Source organism: Melozone crissalis, unplaced genomic scaffold (genome assembly GCF_028551555.1).
Source record: "Melozone crissalis strain CALT ecotype California unplaced genomic scaffold, PUWL_Pcris_2 ptg000006l_1, whole genome shotgun sequence".
NCBI classification, from domain to species: domain Eukaryota; kingdom Metazoa; phylum Chordata; class Aves; order Passeriformes; family Passerellidae; genus Melozone; species Melozone crissalis.
In genome coordinates, this window is record NW_026535784.1 from 56,212,036 (window position 1) to 56,232,917 (window position 20,882).

The window sequence follows — 20,882 nt, forward strand, 5'->3', positions numbered from 1 at the left end:
GCGGCGGAGGGCGGGCGGGTGCGGGGAGAGCGCCGCGGGGCGGGGACACGGCCCGCCCGGCCGCCATCGCCCCCAGCGGCCCCCGCGCCGCTTCCTCTCTCGCAGCTGCGGGGCTCTGGCATGGACGCGCTCCTCTCGGAGCCGTGGGGCTCCCCTTCAGGAGTCCTTTCGTGGCCCCAGGCGCGGGCGTCCCCTCACAGCCAGCCCGCCGTGCCGGCCCCTCACAGGAGCCCGTGTGAGTGCTCCCAGACACCTCCATGGAAACGAGCACCCCCTGCCCCTCCAGAGCCCCCCTTCTCCCCTCAGGACAAAGGGGGCCAGGTACCAGCCCACAGGTCACCACCACCACCACTACCAGAAAAAGAACAAAAAAGTATTAACGGCGTTTCTGCCCTCCTCATCGAACTGTTTTTTAGCAAAACCTGACAAAAGGTATTGTAATATTTCTTAATATTTGTTAGCAATTTCTAACTGGCCTGGTGAGGGTAAGCGGTGGGCAAAGGAGGGATACGCCTCAGGTGACACTATGGGCGGCTGAGGTAAAAAAAAAATAAACTGAGGTAAAAAAAATGCAGTTTTTTTAAGAAACCCTTGGCAGGCAGATATAGTCACATCCCAGTGCTCTTTATGGCAGAAATTGCAATCCCAGGGTATAATTTTCACACAAAAATCTGGCTCTGTTTAGGTCAGTAAGAAGCCAGATTTTGGAGAGGGTGCAAGACAGGCAGCATAACCTCCAGGGATTCCCTTCTGCTGTAAGAGGAATTTGCCATCCCAAAAACCTCGCACTGCTGCAGGTAGGCCAGAAAAAAGTCTGATGACTTTCAGATTTATCACGAAAATTCAGCACATAAAACAGGCTACAATCGTGCACAACACTAACTTTCCATCCAGCACGTCAGGGGTTTCAGCGGTAAGGCCTTAGATGGCCACACTGACAGTCATTTGCTTCCCTCACCTCACATTTTTAAATGCTGAAACTGCATTTTCCACTCTGTCCTTCAGACTAAGTCAAAATGCCAGGTCAGTGCATTTTTAAGTAAATTAAAATTACACTATTTTTTCTAGGACACCTTTAAAAGCCAGTGTTTTACTGGGCAGCAGCAGTGTAATTAAAAAGCATTTCACGACGTTTGCAATTCTCCTTTTGCCTGCATTAGCCAAAGCGTTCAATGGGTCTTGGAGCACTTTGTCACAGATGCTCAGACTTAAGTTGGCCACGTAAATCAAACAGAAATACATCACTGATCTTTCTGGCACATTCCTGCTGGCACACGCATAACCTCCGTTCCCACCGCTACACTTCCTCCTGCCCACAGAACGTTTCATTTTTTAAGCGGCAAGTTAAAATTAAACCTCGGTTGCTGCAGTAGGAAACACTTGGCCAGGAGAGACGCTTATGTAACATGTCTCACATGAATATTGGGCTGCTGGGGATGGCTGAGGGTCACATGAAGGGCTCTCCTCGGCCCCAGGGGCTGGCAGGGAGCTGCAGCCTTACGTAAGGGGGAGGCACGGCCCTGGCCTCGCCTCTGTCATCTCCCTTTATCCAGAGTGCTGCAGAGCCTCAAGAATTCCTCTGGAAGGGCCCTCGGGCTGGCAAAGTGCTTCAGTCCTGGGCTGAAGTTCTGGGCTTTTCAGCACAGCTCAGTAAACACAGAGCACTGCAGCTGAAAGCAGTGCAAAAAAAAGATCACAAAACTGAGCATGGATCAGGAATACAAAAAAAGGGAAACGGTGTTTTGTTTTTAAAAATAACACAGCATATAAATAATTTTGGAAAACATTGCAAGAGAACAGAAGGTCAATTTTTCTTGACAGCAGATTACACAGAGGGATAAGAAATGTTTCCCAGTATAAGCACATCTGATGATTTTCTGATCAGACTAAAGAATAGCTGGAATTTATTGTTCGTAACAACAACAACCTGTTTAACATTCTTTAAGAAAAAGGCATCCTGCCAGGTAGATAAATTCTCCAAGGCAGATACATTCTTGGTCCACAGCAGTATGGAGGCATCTCCTGAGATTTCCTAGTTTTGCAGAGGCAGATTTCCTCTCCTAAGGCGACTTCATTCCACAGCAGCTCTGTCAAGTGAATAAATGCAAATTCTCTTGTCCTAGGGTGACCTTTATAGTCTCCTATAGGTGCAGAGACTCTGTTCTGACATGTAACTAGGCAAGCTCTGAGATTCCATGGAAACCTCAGTGCCAGCAGTTGCCCAACAACACGGTGCCCTCTAAAGGTAACTCTCACAAACCTGACAAGCTGCCAGACAAGCAAGCAGCAGTGGGTGTTTCTTCCTGTACTTGGGAAGCAAGCAAATCAAAGGAAAAACGGGTGCAAGATGTGCATCCCTTCATGAGATTTTTCCTTGCAGCCTGCCTGGCTCATAGGAGAAGAATGCCCATAACATTACCTCAGTCCCTAAGATTTAGGGATCTGCTTATTCAGGAAAACAAAGCACAAAAGCCAATCTAGATAGAGATAAGTGCTCAAGATGAATTCCTATGGTTATCTTAATTTTTTTTTCTCCTACACCATTTGCCTGCTTATTTAAAGAAGGTTTTGAAGAGAAACCTGGCAAGTAGGCCATGAAAGACTGGAATGTGAACCACTTGGGCACCAAGGTAAACATTCCTCTGAAAATGTGCATAAAACATGATTTACCTTGAAAACCCAGAAGGGTTGAGAGTGCTGCTGTCAAGAGGCTGTGCTGTTCTCAGGGCTGGAGTCTGTCATATGAAAGGCTGTCACAAGGAACAGTTTACAAAAGCATCAGCCAGCAACAAGAGGGTGACATAGAGTAGCTTGTTCGCATTTTCAAACTGGTGATAAGAAATGTTCAAGGCTTCTGATAAATGAGTGTGTTGGCAACACAGCAAGATGAAAGACTTGTGCTGGAAAACCCAGGATTGTATTTTGGGTTTGATGGTCTGCAGTTGAAATTGCAGCTCTTACTTGGTGACCCCCAGGCTACAGCTACGGGGTGCTGGAAAAGAGAGGAGCATGCTGGCTTTCATGGCTCTCATGGTCTTCCTGATCCAGCTGGGGTCCTGCTGGGCCTGGCCCATCCTCCTTCTGGATGCCTGCCTGAATACCCTGGATCTGAGCCTCCACATTCCCTCCCTGGGTTCCTCCACTGTTGGGATTTGGGATTCCAGCCTGCCTTTTCCTACTCATTTCGCTTCATCCTAAAAAATTTTTTTCTGGGTTCAGCAGGACCTACCTTCCCCACATGTGCACTTAGAAAGCCAGTGCCAGCTCTTTCCCCCTTATCCCTCTTGGATGCAGCAATGACAGCAGGACTGTCTTCCCAGACCACCTGGAAGGTTCTGCCTGTTGAGACCTTCAAGCAGGGATGGGAGTGAGGGGCAGAAAATCATCTCTCCTGGAAAATCAGTCTCCTGGGAAGGGGTGTAAAAGGCTTGTCCATGATGAAGCCCAACCTAAAACTTTTTTATTGCAAGAATCCATATGTGCCTTGGGCTCATCCCCACAGCGTGGACAGGAGGGGAGGGGGGGATTCCTCCCCTCTGCCCTGCTCAGGTGAGACCTCACCTGGAATGCTGCATCCAGCCCTGGGGTCCTCAGCACTGACAGGATATTGACCAGTTGGCACAAGTCCAGAGGTGACCACCAAGGTTAGCAGAGGGAGGGAGCACCTCTGCTGAGAGGAAAAGCTGGGGAAATTAGGATATTTCCTGCCTGGAAAAGCTGCAGGGTGACCCACTGGCGGCCTTCCAGTGCCTGAAGGAGCCTGCAAGAAAGATGGACACTGCTTACAGGGGCCTGGAGTGACAGCACAAGGGGGAATTCCCACTGACAGAAGAGAAAGTTAGATGGGATATTGGGAAGAAATTCATCCCTGTGAGGCCCTGGCCCAGGTTGCCCAGATAAACTGTGGCTGCCCGATCCCTGAAGTGTTCATGTCCAGGATGGACGGGGGGCCTGGAGCAACCCGGTCTAGCGGTACTCGTCCCTGCCCATGGCAAGGGTGGAACGGGATGATCTTTAAGTTCCGTTCCAAGCCAGGCCGTTCTAAGCCAAGCTCTGTGACAGGAAAAGCCCGCGGTGACACCCGCCCGGCCCGGCCCGGGGCACTGGGCAGAGCGGCGGGCAGCCCCCAGCCCCGGGGGCAGCCGGCGGTGCCCGGGAAGCGCTTCCCGTGCAGCGCCTGCCGGGAAGGAAGGAAGGGAGGAAGGGAGGAGGAAAGGTCGTAGGGGCGGAGCCGCGATCCCCGGCATGGCCGTGGCCGCCGCCGCCCGCCGCGCTCTGTGCGCGCTGCTGCTGGGCCGGGGCCCGGCGCTGCCGCCCGCGCTGCGTCTGCCCCGGCCCGCCCCGGTCCTGCTCTCGGCCCCGGCCCCGGCCCCGCTCTCGGCCCCGGCCCCGCTCCGCGCCGCCCTCCGCGCATACAGCCAGGTACGGCCGCGCGAAAATGGCGGGCACCGACCCCTGCGGGAAACCGCGGCCTCCCTCCCTCACCCGGGGCTCTTCTCGTGTGTCCGCGCCAGGTCACGGATGCTCCGTCCCACGAAGGTCGCCTGTCAGAGGAGAAGCCCGCCTCACCCAAGGCGGAGAGCGACACTGTCTACCTCATCAGGGCAGAAGGATTCCCGTTCTCGTGCACCGAGGAAGATGTCCTTACCTTCTTTGATAGTATGGGTGTTCATTTTCCTGACTAACTGTTCTGCATGCTGGTATTAGCCCATTAGCTCATGCCTGCTTAACAGAGGGAAAATCTAGAGATCATTACCAGAGAAAGATGAGGTCTTATTATTGCTGCAAATTTATTCACAACTGACACATATAAAGGGAATAATAATCAACATCCAAACTGCTGGACACTGACTAGAAGCTCATCCTTATGGTCTCTCAAACTTATTTGCACAAGTCTTTCTCTTCTTAATCAGTGTCTCCAGAGCAAAGGCAATCCAAATCAGAGTGATGCTCTTACAGGCCATTATGGCTGGCCCAAACTCCTCTCTTTTTAAGAAACTGTAGGGTTTTACTAATTAGTTCAAACTGCAGTGTTGTTTTCTGATCCTGATTCATAGCTTTTACATACCTTTGTATGTAGGCTGATCCTCCCTACTGTCAACAGTGCTGCATCCTCCCAGGGGCCAGATGCAAGTTTTTAAATTACTTGCTAGCCTGCCAAACTAAAGCAAGTCAGTGTGACGTTAGACTTCATGTTAGAAACGCAAGTGTGCTGCCCTTTGTTCTGCAGTGCTGAGGGGATGAGACCCCAGCCCTGCAGTCAGGGCACAGAGATCCCCGTGTCTGATGCAGTGCTGTGTGTCCCTTGGTTTGCAGGCTGTAGAATTCGGAACGGTGAGAACGGGATACACTTCCTCTTAAACAGGGATGGGAGGCGCAGGGGGGATGCCTTGATCGAGCTGGAGTCCAAAGCAGATGTGCAGAGAGCCCTGGAGAAGCACCTGAGGTACATGGGCCCACGCTACGTGAAAGGTGGGTTTGGAGCAGCAGGAGTTAACATTGCAGTGGAATTTCCCAGGGAGTGAATGTGAGCTCCTTGGGTAGTGCAGAGGCACAGCTGGGGAGCAGAGCAGCAGATCAGCCACCATTGGGCCAAAATGTCCTGGGCTGGCCAGGGAAAGCAGAGGGGCAGGAGCACGGAGCATGGGCTGGGGGAGGAAACAGCATGGAGCTTTGCAGGGGGGAAGGCTGCCTTAGGAAAGGGACGGAGTGCCTGCAGAGCGCTGCCTTGCAGTGCCCTGTGGGACAGCCCTCCATGGCCGCATTCCTTGCAGTGTTTGAGGTGCACGACAGCGACGTGGATGGCTTGCTGCGCAGCCTACGCGACGAGTCGCAGGCCATGAGCGACGGAGTGGTGCTGCTCCGAGGCCTCCCCTTCACCTCCACCGAGGAGGACATTGCAGATTTCTTCTCAGGTAACTCAGCCTGGGCCATGCCCTTCCTTTACCAGGCATTCACTTCCTTAAGTAGATGCTGTTGTTCCTCACGGGACAAGGCAAAACATGTGCAACCTCAAACACCTTAAACACCCCAAGGAGTTGCTGTTCCCCAAAAGTCACACAGGCTTTCTGAGCACCTTGGAGAGTTTCCCTGCCCCTCTGACCTTGTGCAGGTCTAGCCAGGGTCAGTACTTTCAGCACTCTGATTTGGGGCCAGGAGGAATTAAGGAAAAAAATTACCATAATAAGAGAAAATTTCAAGACCATTTGTGCTCTGGATCTACTTGTTATCCAGAAGCTGGATTCACTTACTTGAAACCTGAGATTGATTCCTCTTTTAATTAGTCTACTATTAAAACTGCCTTAAAGCAAAAAAATGGAGTTTAAAAAAGCTACGTAGACCATCATGAGCAGTTGTTTCAGAACTATTTAGTTACCTAATTAGCTTGTCAAAAAAGAGAAAAATAAGAAGGGAAAAAAAAAGACTGAGCTGTAGCACAAATTTCTGCCACAGTCAAAGCTTTTTCCTCCCCTGCCATCTCTAGGTCTGAAAATCACAGACATCGCTTTCATTTACCGGGGAGACAGAAGGACAGGAGAAGCTTTCGTGCAGTTCGCCGCTCCGGAAATGGCAGCTAAGGCCCTGCTGCGGCACAGGGAATACATGGGAAGCAGGTAGGTGCTTCCCTGGACTTCAGGGGCCAGGAGAATGTGGTGTGAGGCACCTATGGGACTTGGAGCTTCCTGCTGGGTGAAACAGCTCATCTCACACGCGCAGTGTGATTCAGGGGGGCCTCCTAGAAAGTCTCCAGATTTTCAGGTATTCCTGAAGGCATTCTCATCCCAATGAAAAGGGGAGACAGACTCCAGAGTGGGGAACACTAGATAGTCTGCCCAGGCCTCAGTGCACAGGGATCCTGTGCCTCCTTCAGACACGTGATCCTGCCAGATTTGCAGCAGGTTCCTCCATGCTTTGGGCAGTTTTGGCAGCCGCCCTCCTGCCCTTCAGCCCAGTGCCCAGCACAGCCAGTGCTTCCTCTCATGGAATGTCTGTTTGAAGCACCTGCCTGGAGTCTATTCCCAGCAGGGACTGCTGGCCAGCACTGCACCATCTCCCACCTCTTGGGTAGCCACATCCCCTTGGGAACTACACCATTTTATTCAGCTGAGCCCTGTGCCACACACTTGCCACACAAGAGCCTCTTTCCTCTCAAACAGAAGCACAAGGCCACCTTTTCCCAGAGTCATAATACAATTTAGGTTAAAAAACCTTTAAGATCATTGTGTTCAGCTATTAACTAAACACTGCCCTGCCCAGCCCCAAACCCTGTCTGTAAGCACCACATCCACACAGCTTTTAAATTAGCTGTGCTCAGAAAAGAAAACCCAAACAACCAAGGCTGCATTTCCCTGCTGAGTTTTGTGACTTCAATAATCTATAAAACTTTATCTGTACCCCACATATTAAAAGAGTTTTCCAAACCTTACCTCTCCCCCTGCACACCAACTTCCTTTTATTTCCTTGCTTCCTGTTTCCAGACTGCATTTCTTTGTGTTTGTCAATCTCCCTGCTCATACTAAAAGCAAACAGCTGCTCCACAGGCAGAATTTGATTGATTAATTACTTAATTGATTTAATAGGACTTGCCTTCTCTTGAGTAGAGCCTAATTCCAAATCTACTGTTAATTTTTTTCTGTCAGAACAAGAGCTAACCTGACTCATCCATCTGACTCACACACCTCAATTTCCATGTGATTAGCCAAGAAATTGAGGGGTTTTCAAGTTTGCTGGCACCTGGCTCCCATCCATTATTCCTGGCTTTATCCAGAGCTGGCCTCCAGCAGCACCCAGTGCTGAGTGGGGACTCGGGGGTGCTGAGCTGTCAGCCTGTACCCGGGGTTACTTCCCTTACTCTGGCTGCTCCCTTCAGGAAGGGTGGAAGGCCACCTCCCTTGGATGTCCGTATTTCCTTTTCATCACAATGTTCCTTCAGTGCTCTGGAAACTGCCTAATTTAACACTGCTGGTGAAATCCCATCCATTTCATAGGTATATAGAAAATTTAAGGGCTCCACTGAAGTGTTCCCTGTGACTGTGTGCATCTTGTGGCTCTGCCTGTTCTGAGACCTGTTTTAGGGCTGGGTAGGGTGATTTGGGGTTTGTAGGAATCAGTGCAGTTTGCAGAAATGCAGCGAGGGAAAAGCAGCCTCAAAGAGAACAGTGCCAGTGAAATGAGTTAATTCTTTGGTGCCTTGGCAGGGCTCTCACCCCCAGTACCTGAGCAGGGCCAAGGCAGGACACAGCTGGAAGGTGCTTTCTCCAAGGCCTGAGTGCCAGGTGTGCCACGCGCTCTCTCCCTTTGGGCTGCAGGTACATAGAGGTGTACGTGAGCAGAAAGCACCAGATGCAAAGGCACATGCCCTACAGCAGGCAGCTGACAGCCTATTCCAGGGCCAGAAGAGAGTATGAGTCCATCTCTGAAGACGGGGGCTGGAGAGACACTGGAGGCTCCCATGCCAAAGGAGAAATCAGTGAGTCTCTCCCTGTCGTGAGTGCTCCTTTGAGGGCCCTTTGTGTCACCCCACATGCCCACGGCTTTCACATGAGGGAGGGGGGCACTGCAGGCACTAGTGATGGTTTTTCCCTCCATTCCACAGAATTGAGCAGGGAAGGAACAGAAAGCTCCAGGAACGTTTCAGAGTCTGAGATTGCCTCATCACCACCACAGCATTTTGTCCACATGAGGGGTTTTCCTTCCCAAGCTAGTGCCCAGGACATAATAAATGTGAGTAACAGGCTATGGATGGAGTGTGGCTCTGTCATTACCTGTGCAAACCCTCAGGGATTGCAGGTTCTTAATTAATTGGTGTCTGCTAGTCCTCAGTGCCATGTGGCTTTGGATAGCTGTGGCCTTGGGCACAACACGGATCTGCTCCTCTCCATGAAAAAGAAAGAATTAGGGCTGGCTGGGATGTCTCAATATCTGTCACTGGGCTTGAGGAGCCCTTGAGAATCTAAAGCAAATTTCAGAGTAGCTGACTGCAGAGAAATGTTAACAGTGTACACAGAGCTGCACTGGTGTGTACAGAACACAGGTGCAGTGTGAGGACTTCTGTTCCTGGCGGGAGCTCCTATGCCAGGAGCTCACAGGGGGTGGGACAGGTGGCTGGGGAGTGCCTCATCTTCACCCAGATGGATCAGGGAGCCTTTTGCTGCTCAGGAGCTCAGACCCCCCCTCCATGGGTTGGTGGGTTTTGGGAGTAAAAGCATTGAGTTTCTGGGGAATAGGGTGCATTATTATTGTTTATTTCTCACCAAACTCTTTTCTGCTTTTCAGTTTTTTGCTCCGCTGAGGCCCACAAGGATCTTGGTGGAATATAACTCCCATGGAGATGCCACAGGAGAGGCAGATGTGCATTTTGAGAGCCACGAGGACGCAGTCGCAGCAATGGCCAAGGAGGGGTCACAGATGGGTAAGTCAGAAGAAGAGGGGGTGTCCTACAGTACTGGGATGGAGACCTCAGGGGGCTTGGCACAGCTGGTCCAGCTGCTGTTGTACACTGTGCAGAGGGATCACTTGAGTGTGGCATTCCAAGTTGTGATGTGCCATGGGCATTGCAGAGAAAAAAAAATCCAATATAACACATGTAAGTGTCTGACCTCAGCCCACCTTTCTTCCCTTGCCCAGAGTGCAGTGCCATTGAATTGTTCCTGAACAAACATCCCAAGGGACATGAGAACTGCTAGTGACAGCAGCACAGGTTTGGTGAGCACATCCCTCTCTGTCCTTCGTGCTGTCTTTGTAGCAATGCATGCCCCTGGCTCACAACCCAAAGGGTAAAACATGGAGGGGGCTGAAGGGAACCACCCCTGGCCTGACAGCAGGTGTCCAGTCTGATCCCACAGCCTGCACCTCCAGATTCCACAGGTGCCAGTCCTGCAGCAGGAAAAGCAATTGGTCTTTTGGATGGGGTGGGGTTTGATATCACCATCAGAGAGGGTGGACAGCTTGTTCCATGAATTCCCCTCAGAAAGTGGGAATTGGGGGATGGTGGTCGGTGCTCCCCAGGACCTGGTCCCTGCAGCAGGGAGGGCAGCCCACCCATCCTGGGTTTGTAATCCAGGACAAGGACAAGCCCTTGGGGCAGGTTCAGGATGTGCAGTCCGACCTCTCTCCTGCATCCCACGCTCCTTTGGCAGCTCCGTCCTGTTGGTGCTTGTGCTGGGGGAATTAAACACCCCCACCCCGTGCGCCTGTGCTGCAGCCCCACCTGAGCACATCCCACCTGGAGTCTGGGGTATTTTACTATTGCCAAAATGCTCTATTTCATTCTAATAGAGGATTAACTGGGAATAAAATGCAGTGGGCATTGGAGAAAAAAAGGAAAACATGCACACTGAGAGAGTGAATGATATCTATTTTTCCTCTCCCTTGTTTTCAGGCCAGGCGAACACATTCCGTGGATATGAGCGTGAAGATCAGGTCCAAGTGTCACCAGTCAGCGAGGAGGACAAGCTAAGATTAGATCAGCCTTATGTAAGAGCTTGTAATAAACGTGATGGCTGTGGGGAGCTGCACCAGCTGCAGTGGGAATGGCCAAGGCTCCAGCGTGGAGCAATCCGGGGCTCCAGGTGCATCAGGCTGCATTAATAAAACACCAGGATTGCCAATTAACAGCTGAGTGATCTAAGACCTCACACAGGTGCACACTCTTGCTCTGAATCCTCTCATACCTAGAGCCCAAGAGGAATGGGATGGAAAGACCACTCAGGAGGCAGGATATGAATGATCAAGGTGTTTTTTTTTTTTTGTGCAGAACAAAATTAACATCAGAAAACCTGTCCCCCCCTCATTCCCAAGGTCCAGGTGTGAGCCCACCCTGGCATCACACAGAATACCTGAGCACAAAGGGAGCTGGCAGCCAGCAGAGTCCTGCTCCCACCTTCCAGAAGGCCAGGCCTATGGCAGCCATCACTGCTGGAGGGGCTCAGCCACCTCCCTGCTTCATGGAGTTTAACCCTCTATTTCCAGTTTAATGCTTCCTCTGCATTGCCTGGGTCTTATTTTGTCCTCTGGGGATGAGTCACACTGGGGTTGGGTGCAGGAGTTCACACTGCTGGATGAGTACAGTAAGTACTCAAAAGTATTGACACTAAACTCAAATTTTTCAGTTTTCTCCATCTGCTGCCTGTGTCTCACCCCTTCTGAGAACTCAAGAATTCACTTGAATTCCAGGCTTTTGGTATATCAGCACTGTTTAGAACTCCTGCCATACTTTAGGGGATATCAGCAAAGAAATGGGTCAGGAAGCTGCCGTGAGGGGCAGAAGAGTAGAAGTTGGGTGGCTGAACATGCCAAGTGCTAAAAAGATGGAGGAGAGATGTTTCCTGGTGGAAAGCAGTACCAACCATGTCAGTACCTTGGCTCCAAGAGGCTTTTTAATGTGGCTCCAGCCAATCTAATGACTAAGGAATTAGTCATTAGTAAGGAATTAACCACTGCCTCCTACCAACATCTGCCCAAACCCCAGTGCATTTGTCACTGCAATGCATGTCTTTTCTATGAGCTACAGGACATTCTGTGGTCTCAGGGACTGCAGGAGGTGCCAGTAGGAAAAGGAGTAAACACTCCTGTGACACCAGAAAGCCACCACCGCTTTTTGGACTAGCAAAATCCCTTGAGGGAACAAAGTAACAAAGAATGATGTGGCACAAACCACAAAACCTCTCTGAACTGTATGTGCAATTAAAAATTCTAACAGGTGAAAAGTGTCCCCACTTGGTTTTGATCTAACAGAAAGTGAAATGCCAAGTTTATTGTAACAATGTTTCCATGTGCGCAAGGCGGAGAGGTGGATCCAAGTGGCCCTAAACCTCCGTGTGATGGGGATTGGGCCCAGCCCCTAAAGCCCAGAGGGGGAACAGAACATTCACAGCTTGGTTTGGGGTGTCCCTGTGCAGACTAAGCCCCTGGTCAGAGCCCTGAGCCAAGGAAAGGCAGGGAGGAGGTGTTCACTGATGGCCCACCTGCCCTGCTCGTCACCCAGGGTTCCCAGGATGAGCCAGCCTGTCCAGGGCAAACGGGAAAGGAAAAATGGGATTTCAAGTGCAGCCAGATGTGAAGAATACCCACACTCCTGTTGGGTTCTGGGGAGCCTTTGCTCAGCAGCAGCAGACACCCACACCACACACGTGAGGGTGAGAACACTCCCGACTTTTGCATGCAGACAACAGCTCTGGTTTGGGCAGGGGCTCCCAGAGTCCTGAGACTGCTCAGGCATACCTTGGGGCTGCCCTGTGTGACATTCCCAATGGAATTCTCCACAGCACCGGCTGATTTAAGGGCTCAGACTGCTGTTTTAGTAACAGGAGATTCTAAACACCAAGAAGCTGCTTCCCATCCGACCTCCAAAGCACATGGGCAAAGTCTTCACATTCCCCCTGAGCAGCTCCAGAAACACCATCAGGCACAGCCGCTGTTTGTCACCTCTGTGCCACCTGTTCCCTACAAGGGGCTACTGGAATACTGCTGGATGAGCCGCTGGTGGCAGGGGTTGCAGACACGCTCAGGATTGATGCTGGACGGAAGGGGCAGCTTGTGTACCGAGCAGGCTTCACAAAAGGTGCCCCCACAGTTCTTGCAGATGTTCTGGAATGCAGGAAAAGGACAGAGCAAGAGTCAAGGAGAGCTCCAGGTCTTGGCCTATCAACTCAGGGAAGAGCAAACACTGAGCTAAAGAAGGGAAGAAGCTGCTACAGGGGAGGAAAACCAAAACCACTGAACAGGGAACCATCACCCAATCAGCATTTGACAAAATTCTGTTAAGGGCAGAGGGGCCTGCAAGGGCTCCTTTCTTAGGACACCTCACCAGCAGGAATCTGATTCCATAACCAAAAGCAGAGGGAACTCACAGTCACTGGGTGTGGGAGATGGCAGGTCAAGCCCAGGACTTGCCTTTCTTTGGCTCCGGCTGCCCTCCTCCTGGCAGAGCTGGCAGATCTCGGCATGTCCAGGCCCCGACAGCTGCTCCTACAGCCCAAGCCAAAAGCAAGAGATTCTGCTTTATACAGCTCCTGTGGCAGAGCTCGGCAGCAGCAAGGGGGGAGCTAAACATTGGGAACAAGCTGGCAGCAGTAGAAATTCCCAGTGGACAAGACAGCACAAGGCATCCCAGTGGCTCTCTGGGGGTCTGGCTGTGCTTTGCCAGGCGCATGGAGGAGGAGAGGATTTTGGTCCAGCAGATTTACAGAAAAAGAGCAAAACCACCAAAAAGGAGAATCACTCACCTGCTCTTCCTGTGTGCCACTGGGTGACCTACAAGGGAACAACAGTATCACGTGGAGCAGGCCTTCCCTCACCAGAGCCTTTAAATAAAACAGTTATGCTCTCAGGGAATTCACTCATCCCGTTTTTAAAACCCTCCCCAGATTTTTGAGTAGCAAAAATTGAACCTGGTTCAATGGCAAAAGCAGAAGAAGAAATTGCAAAATGCATTCAGGAGAGCAGGAAGACAGGGATCATGAACACAGGAAAGATTGTTGAGGTGCTACAGCACAACAGTTTGGCTTTAAACACAGGCCTGCAGGTTTGATCCTTACCCCTGCTGTGAAATGCAGTAATAAAGCACCACAAGGCCTGTAAACTATCAACCTGACCCTCACTTGCTTAAACACTCCAGGTAAAACAGGGGTAAAAACAATCTCAGGCCTGGAAGGTTTTTAATATCTGGCAAAGCAGATTTGAACTGCTCTATGCTATTTTAAGAGGATATTTTCCTGATTAACTCATTGATTAACTCACTGATTAACTCAATGGAGAGTGCCTCGAGGGCACAGCAGAGCCCTGACAGAGCACTTCCAATGGGCTGTTCCATCCCGAGCCAATGCCTCAGCACTGAGCTGTGGCCAGGGGCTTGGAGAACACCTTTTATCTCCTAAAACCAAATATTCAAATCCTGCAGCAAGAATCCTCTGTAATAATTCAGCTTGAAAACAAGTGACCTGAACCACAATTTTACAAAGCCACCTTCTTAAAATCACACTTGAAGTTCTTTCTCCAACAGCTTCTCTTTAGGAGGCCCAAATACCCTTCTCCTTTCCCTCACCAAAGATACTTTGGACATTAGTTCCAAAGGTCTTGCATTTAGCTTACCAAGGATTCTTGAGTTAGAAAAATTAGTAAACAGCAGGTTTAGATGGAAAAGAATTCAAAGGTAAATGGGAGAGACACAAAGCTTTTCCCATCTGAAAGCACTGATGGCAAACAACAGAACCTGCTCCTTCCCTTTTGAGAGCTATGGAAAAGCAGCAGAGAACTCAACCAAGGGCATGAGGTTGGAAATCCTTCTTAAAAAGGGAAGTTGGACTATTCCCAACTCCCTGTTGGCACAGAAATTGGAGAGGGGGAAGCAGGACTTGGGAAAGGAGAGGCAGAGATGAGATTTGTTTCCTTCCTTACCTGTGTGGCAGGACACTGTTCTCTCTCAGCGGCTGCTTCAGTTTAGCATTTTCTTCCTGGACTTTGAGCTTCCCATCCTGCCAAAAGGAAACACTCACCCATCAGCTGCACTAGAGGAGAACTCCAGCTCCACTCCTGTCACACTGCAAGGGGAGAACTGGCACTGCTATTTTGGGATACTGCTCTGCCCCTCCTTGGCACAGAGGGGTATCTGGGTCCCAGTTTCCCCTGGGAGCAGCTCTCAGGGCTCTCTCTCTCTGTGCCTCTCAGAGGTGGGCAGGCGTCCCATGACCTCCTGTTGCCAGGAGCCACAGCCACCAGTTCTTATTTGCACAGCAGAGGCTGAGAACAAACATGGGCTTAAGAAGTTTTGTAAAAGCTGACCAGAGACAAACTTTCCCATCCAGCAAAGAAAAGAATCCTCTTCTTCTCCCCAGCTGGGTCACAGCTGAGCCATGAGCCCTAGAGCACTTCACTGAGATTGTGTAATACTGGTCAAAAAACACAAAATGGTCTGCACCATTCAAGCAGACCAGAGAGAAGCAAGGAACTGCAGAAGCCATCTCTGTTACTGCACAATTCTCACTGCAATTCAAACTGCCTGTCCAGAGTGTATAAAAATCTTCCCAAAGTTGCTCTGGTTGTGGCACATGAACAACAACCATTTACTGCCTGAGAAAGCTCAGTAAAAGCAAACAAGCCCAGGGAAAGTGTACCTCAAACCCGAGCCAAAACCCAAGTCACATTACCTGTCTGAGCCAATTCTTTGGGCCTTTTTTGCTTTCTTGGCTGCGCTGGTGACTCTGAGACCATCTGTCTCTTTCCCGCCTTAGCTCCAGTTCTAGGTGGCTCCTGGAATGCCAGGTGGAATTGTGAATAAAGGACAGTCTGGGGACACTTGGCATTGACAACTGATGAGCTGTTTGACCCTTTGTTCACACTCCTAACTCAAGAGCTAAAACTGCCGCTTGGAACCCAAGGCTGCCTCGCAATGTGTTTAGCCATAATGTGTCAGGATGAAAAAACCTCCAAGTCCTTCATCTAATTCTGGCACCATTCAGCATCCAACTGATGCAAAACCAGACCCATTTGCCCTTGTCCTCCTGAGCTCACCCACGCACACTCAGGACCTCACACCAATTGCTGACCAAAGCCACTTTGTGCTTGGCAGAGCGGCTTTTGGAAAAAAGAAATAAAAAGCTGGGCCAGGAGGGAAGAAGGGACAAAAACCTCCATGCATCCAGCAATGCTCCCACAGAGTTCATCCCAGTGACCTTGCAACAAGCCACAGATGGGTCAAGGCTGAAGGAATGCTCTTCTCTTTTAAGGAAAGAGATTTGTCTGTGTCCCTGTCATTGCTCAAGTGATGAGGCTGCAGGGAAGAGGTGATGGCTTTTGACAAGGTCTCTGAGTTCCAGCAAAACTAAGAGCAGTTCCAACAGGGAAAAAAAATCTGTGTTGAAGTACTGTGTGTCAGATAAGACAACCAAAATCACTGTCCTTGCTCCAGCACCTTCACTGTTTGCTCCAGGCAGAGACTTGGCTGCTCAATCCCTGCCCAGGAGCAGCAAATTGTTAATGTTAGCTTTGATTTCCCAAATATCACAGAATCACAGAAGGTTTGAGTTGCCAAGCACCTTACAGACTATCTTGTTCCACCCTGTGCCATGGGCAGGGACACCTTCCACTGCATCAGATTGCTCCCAAGCCCTGTCCAACCTGGCCTTGACCACTTCCAGAGATGTTACCAAGGACTTCCCTCCCTGGAGTTACACCTCGTGCCATCTAACACACAACTTGCCTCACTCCCTTCTCCATCCCCTGCTGCCCTCTGCCACCATCCCCCCTACTCTCCCCTGGCCACAGCACTACCAGCCCAGAAAAGAGCTTGGAAAAGGGTCTCTTCACCGCTGCCTGGAGAGCTCTTCCACTTCCAGCTGGAGGCTGTTGATTTTGTCCCCAAACTCCTGCTTGAAGAGCCGGTTGTCCTGCAGGGCCTGCTGCCGCTCCTTCTCTGCCTGTCGCAATCTGGATTTGAGCCACATGAACTTGTGATAAAAAACAAAAGCCATGGTGGGGAGGAAGACTGAGTTTAACCAACAAATAAAAAACCCAGTGAAAAGGTAAAGCCAAAAAAAGAGAATGGTAAAAACAATGGAAAGGAGGAAAAAATGTTCAAAGCAAAGCAAAATGTAGGTGAACCAGGCAGAAGCTCTCATTTTCAATAGTTTTTATTCTATCACTACAGTTTACAGCCATTAGATGAGAAACAGAAAACATCACTTTTATCCAGATTCGAAGCAAACCTCAAGTACACAGAATTTTAAGTCCAATTGGAGTTTAATGTACGTTACATTTTGGCTTTGCACAGGTAACTGGAACTTGGAACATAGGTAGTAGCTACTCTATTGAGAATTAGTGCATATTCCTGGTCTCTCCCATGGATGGACACTTGGGCTCAAGCCCCAAGCATCAGTACACCACCCCATTGCCACTTGGGGCCTGACATCAGAAGCAGCCAGATCCTTAAATCTGTCTGATTGCAGCACAGATCTCACCATCCAACCCCCTGTTCCTACAGCAGAACTGTGCCAAGGGGCAGGGGCTTCCCACCCTAACCAGCTGTTCACACTCCTTGATCAAAGCTTCCACCTTTCCCTTAGGATTACTTGTTCTGCAGGGAGTTAGGATGAGTTTCTAGTAGCAGGTTACTGAGGGGTGAGTTTATAGGTTCAAGCATGCAGCTTGGGCATAGCAGGAAAGTTCCCAGCAGGGCTGTGCTGGGAGCCTGGAGAACAAAGCCCACAGTGGTCCATGCTCACCTTCATGGGGTCCAGGCTGAGCCCCCTGGAATTTTGAAACATGAGGTGTTCCCTCCTGGGCTTGTCACATTTGCCAGCCATAGCCCTAAGGAGCACTGTCCCACAGGTCAAAGGGAGGACTGGCACCAAAGAACCACTACAGGCATCTCACCACAGCAAAAAACCCTTACTCGACACAGAAACTCCCCAAATCCAACCTTCCAAAAGAGAAAATACCTTGAGGAGCACTTACAAACCTAAAACCTGCCAGAGGCCAGCACAGGAACTTCAGTGATCAGAGAATGTTAGTTTATAATAGTTCAAGCTACAGTTACTTCAGATTTTGCACCTGGGTTTTAAACTGACAATTATTTTTCCTATTAAGAGGCATTTCTAAGCTTTAGCTCTTGTTCCGTTAGCAAATTCCATTTGTTTTGAGCAAAGCAAACTCACAAGAAAATGCAACAAGTGTAAAAGGCAACTCTTTTCAGCCACCAAATACTTGGACAAGTAAACTGCAAGGACCAAATTTCCATCTCCACTCCCCACTGCTGCACACTGGGCTCCTTCTCCTTTTTTTGAATGTGTTTTTGCTTCCTTTAAACAAAGATCAGATTATTTTTTATAAAACTGGTAACTTCCCTTTCTGGGAAGGGGAGAGACCTCCCAAAACACCTCTCCTCCACTTCCTTGGGTCAGGAAGGACCACAGGGTTCATCTGGAGGGATTCCTGGCAGAGGTAGAAGCAATGCAAAGAGAAGGAGGTTTCCACTGAACTTACCACTCTATCGTGTTACTCTAAGACACCTATAGCTACTAATTCTGGACACATGAAGTTTAAAGGAATAAGGATAAGTCCCCACCCTCCCCCCAGGTCCCTAAGGCAGAATCCAGGCAGGCTGGTTATGGGAGGGCCGGTGTTCCCGGTGCCAGGCCAGCGTCGCGCCTGCTCGGCTCGGACTCGGGGCTGGACCCACGGAACAGAAGAGAACAGGGAATGGCTTGGGGCACGCACACAACTACTGTCAACAACTTCCAGGGATGCATTTCTCATCTACTTCACAAAAGGGCAATACAGAGAAGGAGCTGACTGTCCCGAGCTGGCCACGGCCCCGTGCTGCCACAGGCGGTGACAGCAGCAGCCGGGCACGGCCACCTCGGCCACTCCTGGGACGCTCCCGGGCCAGCTCCTTGGTACTGGTAAATGGCAGGGTTGGGGATCCTTATACCTGACTACATCTTGGCAGAAAAACTCACTGATTTTAAAAACTCGGCAAATTCCAAATCAACTTTGGGTGACAATTAACATTTGAACAGTTGCTTTTAGCAATTCTCAAGTTCTCTCCTCATAAATGAGTCTGATGTCAGAGCTGTGAGGTGGCCAGACATAAAAATATCTAATGATGCTTCTGGATCAGTTTGTTTGCTGCACTATTTAAGGTTTTTGCCTGTTTCACCAAATCCTTTTCACTGTATAAGTAAGTCAGAATGAGGATGATGAGAAAACAGAAAAAATAAGAACAGCAAGAGAAAAAGAACACATGAATTAGCTGAGTAGGTATCAGGAAACATTTTCAAACACAAACTTGTTTTAAAGAAAATCACCCTGTCTACAGAAACCCTAAAATGAGAGCACCCAATGGAGTGCAATGCACTGCTCACTAACCAGGTCCCAGAGGTGCTACTCCCACTGCTCCCCTCAGGCAGCTCTGTCTAGCAGAGCACTGGGACTCTCCCCTGGCCCTTTCTGGATCCATGGGACACTACACTAAAGGACATACCAGTGGATCCTGGCTCAAGTTTCCTGTCTTACCTTTGTTCCAGCTGTTTGATGGTGGCAGCCATCTGATTTGTTTTTTCTTCCAAGCGGCTGTTTAATTCACTCTTCTGTTTCACTCCCATGTCTGAACTCTGGGAAAAGGAGCAGTGGGGGTTGGTGTAAGGAGTTGTAAATCCCAGATAAACCCCCATAAATCATTCGGCACACAAAGCAACAGGGCAAAAGGTAAAGAGGCAGTAAAAAGTGCTGGAAAAGCAAATGCCAGGTCAGTATTGCAAGGACAAATGTCTTGCCATAGAGGTGCAGGCTCCATCTGGACCCTGCAACAGGGCAATGCCACCATCCATAAAGCTTCCTGCATATGGAAAATGCATGATGCAGTGCCTGCCAATACCCAGTATCTTAATATAATGTAGCTGCTTTGAACAAAGCCATTGGCTCAAGGACAGCAGAAGCAACTCTTTCCAGCTGGCAAGTTGATTTTGGGATCTATTCTGAGCATTGGGTTGCTGTTTGGAGTCTGCTTGTCACCCCACATGAGTCACACCAGGGGCCCTGCACACCAGACTCTGCTGGAACACAAGCTCCCACGGCTCTATTCACACCACAAAACCACCCAAAATGCTTTCCCTGTCTCTCACACAAATTTCTGGACCATGATGGATTTTTGTTCAGAAGAAACTGTCTTCACCTTTACCCTCCACCATGTTCCCATGTTCTCACAGAAAGACAGGAGTGCACTGCACAGCCTGTGACCCTTTCACACCCAGTACCTCTCCAACAGGCAGGAGGAATAAATACACAGCAGCTCTCACTTCCATCTGGAATTCCCTGCATTTCCATAGCTCCCTACCTGCAGCTTGAAAGACAGTTCATGCTTTAGAGCCCTGAGATCGTCCAGCTGCTGCCTGAGTGCCACCAGCGCATCCTGCTTTTCACAGACATCCTTCTCCAGCATCTTCATGGCCAGCTCCATCTCCTGGCGCATCCCTATCTGTGCCTCCAGCTCCTTCTCCACATCCTGGAACACAAGGAGCCCTCAGCATCTCCAGGAGCTGCCCTCATGACACAGGGGTATCCACCCTTCCCTTCTGCCTGCGCGGTCCCTACCCACAAGCGTGCTGCTGCCACAGCTTCAGAGTCACACGTCTGACACGTGCCTTAAGGAGAATAACTCCCCAGTTTTCAGTCAGTATTACAGCCAGGTGTGCAGCATGGCTAGCAGAGAGTCAGGGAATTCTGCATGGGCCTGTCTTTAGGATGGAGGGGTCTAAGGAAAGATTTTATTTCCCAAAGCAGAAATTATTTCCTTAATACCTTCAGGCCAGGCATTTTTCTCCCCACGCATGTGTCGAACAAGAGCTCAGCAGGGCCGTGACCCTCCGCAGCCCTGTGGGGAGAGCCCCGAGCCCCCCAATCCTCACCAGGCGCAGCTGAGTCTCCTCCTTGAGCTGCTTCCGTGCCTCAGTCAGTGCCTGCCCGTCAGCACTTCTGTCCTTGGTGGCCTGAGGTAACAGACACAGTTCACTTGGTATTGGGTACTGCCAGCCCTCACTTGACCTCAATTACTGGCTTTTCCCCAACACTCGGAATTCTGCAATAATTCAGGACAAACCAGCACACTCCTATTTCCTGATTTGCCTGTCCCCCCACACAATAAGTCTCCCTCCCTCCCCTGACACCTTGCCCAGTGAGCTGTAAGCTGTGGGAGCTCCCGGCTCCACGCACGCTCCCCGCTCCATCCCTATGGGCAGGCAGGACTACCTGTGGCAGGGCCCATCTGTTCCCTCTGCACAGGGCCCACCTGCCATTCCCCTAATCCCCTGGGGGGTTTGTCTGAGACAGGCAAGGAAATGAACTCTGTTCCAAACCAGGCATTCAGGCTGGGCCTGCCCCAGGGCTCA

At 50.2% G+C, this 20,882-nt stretch overlaps 2 protein-coding genes across 5 annotated transcripts in view; one reads left to right on the forward strand and one right to left on the reverse strand.

The window, feature by feature from the left end:
• Positions 1–4,245: 4,245 nt before the first annotated feature.
• On the forward strand, positions 4,246–10,614 carry GRSF1 (G-rich RNA sequence binding factor 1). Its single transcript, XM_054291553.1, has 10 exons — positions 4,246–4,422; positions 4,515–4,659; positions 5,317–5,472; positions 5,775–5,915; positions 6,485–6,614; positions 8,310–8,470; positions 8,597–8,724; positions 9,277–9,412; positions 9,628–9,705; positions 10,382–10,614. The coding sequence occupies exons 1-9, from the start codon at positions 4,246–4,248 to the stop codon at positions 9,684–9,686; spliced, it is 1,233 nt and encodes a 410-aa protein (XP_054147528.1). The 3' UTR covers positions 9,687–9,705; positions 10,382–10,614.
• Positions 10,615–11,485: 871 nt separating this feature from the next.
• RUFY3 (RUN and FYVE domain containing 3) overlaps positions 11,486–20,882 on the reverse strand; it is a 30,117-nt gene continuing 20,720 nt past the window's right edge. For 3 of the 4 annotated variants that reach the window (XM_054291521.1, XM_054291529.1, XM_054291539.1), the window contains 4 exons: positions 20,403–20,483; positions 19,832–19,999; positions 19,012–19,109; positions 16,613–18,668 (listed from right to left, as the gene is read on the reverse strand). In XM_054291521.1, the coding sequence (XP_054147496.1) occupies positions 18,596–18,668; positions 19,012–19,109; positions 19,832–19,999; positions 20,403–20,483 (420 nt within the window). In that variant the 3' untranslated portion in view covers positions 16,613–18,595. Of the gene's footprint in view, positions 12,589–12,894; positions 12,970–13,226; positions 13,255–14,397; positions 14,475–15,146; positions 15,250–16,305; positions 16,426–16,612; positions 18,669–19,011; positions 19,110–19,831; positions 20,000–20,402; positions 20,484–20,882 lie in introns of those variants that run through there. The other variant, XM_054291546.1, reaches the window with a different exon arrangement.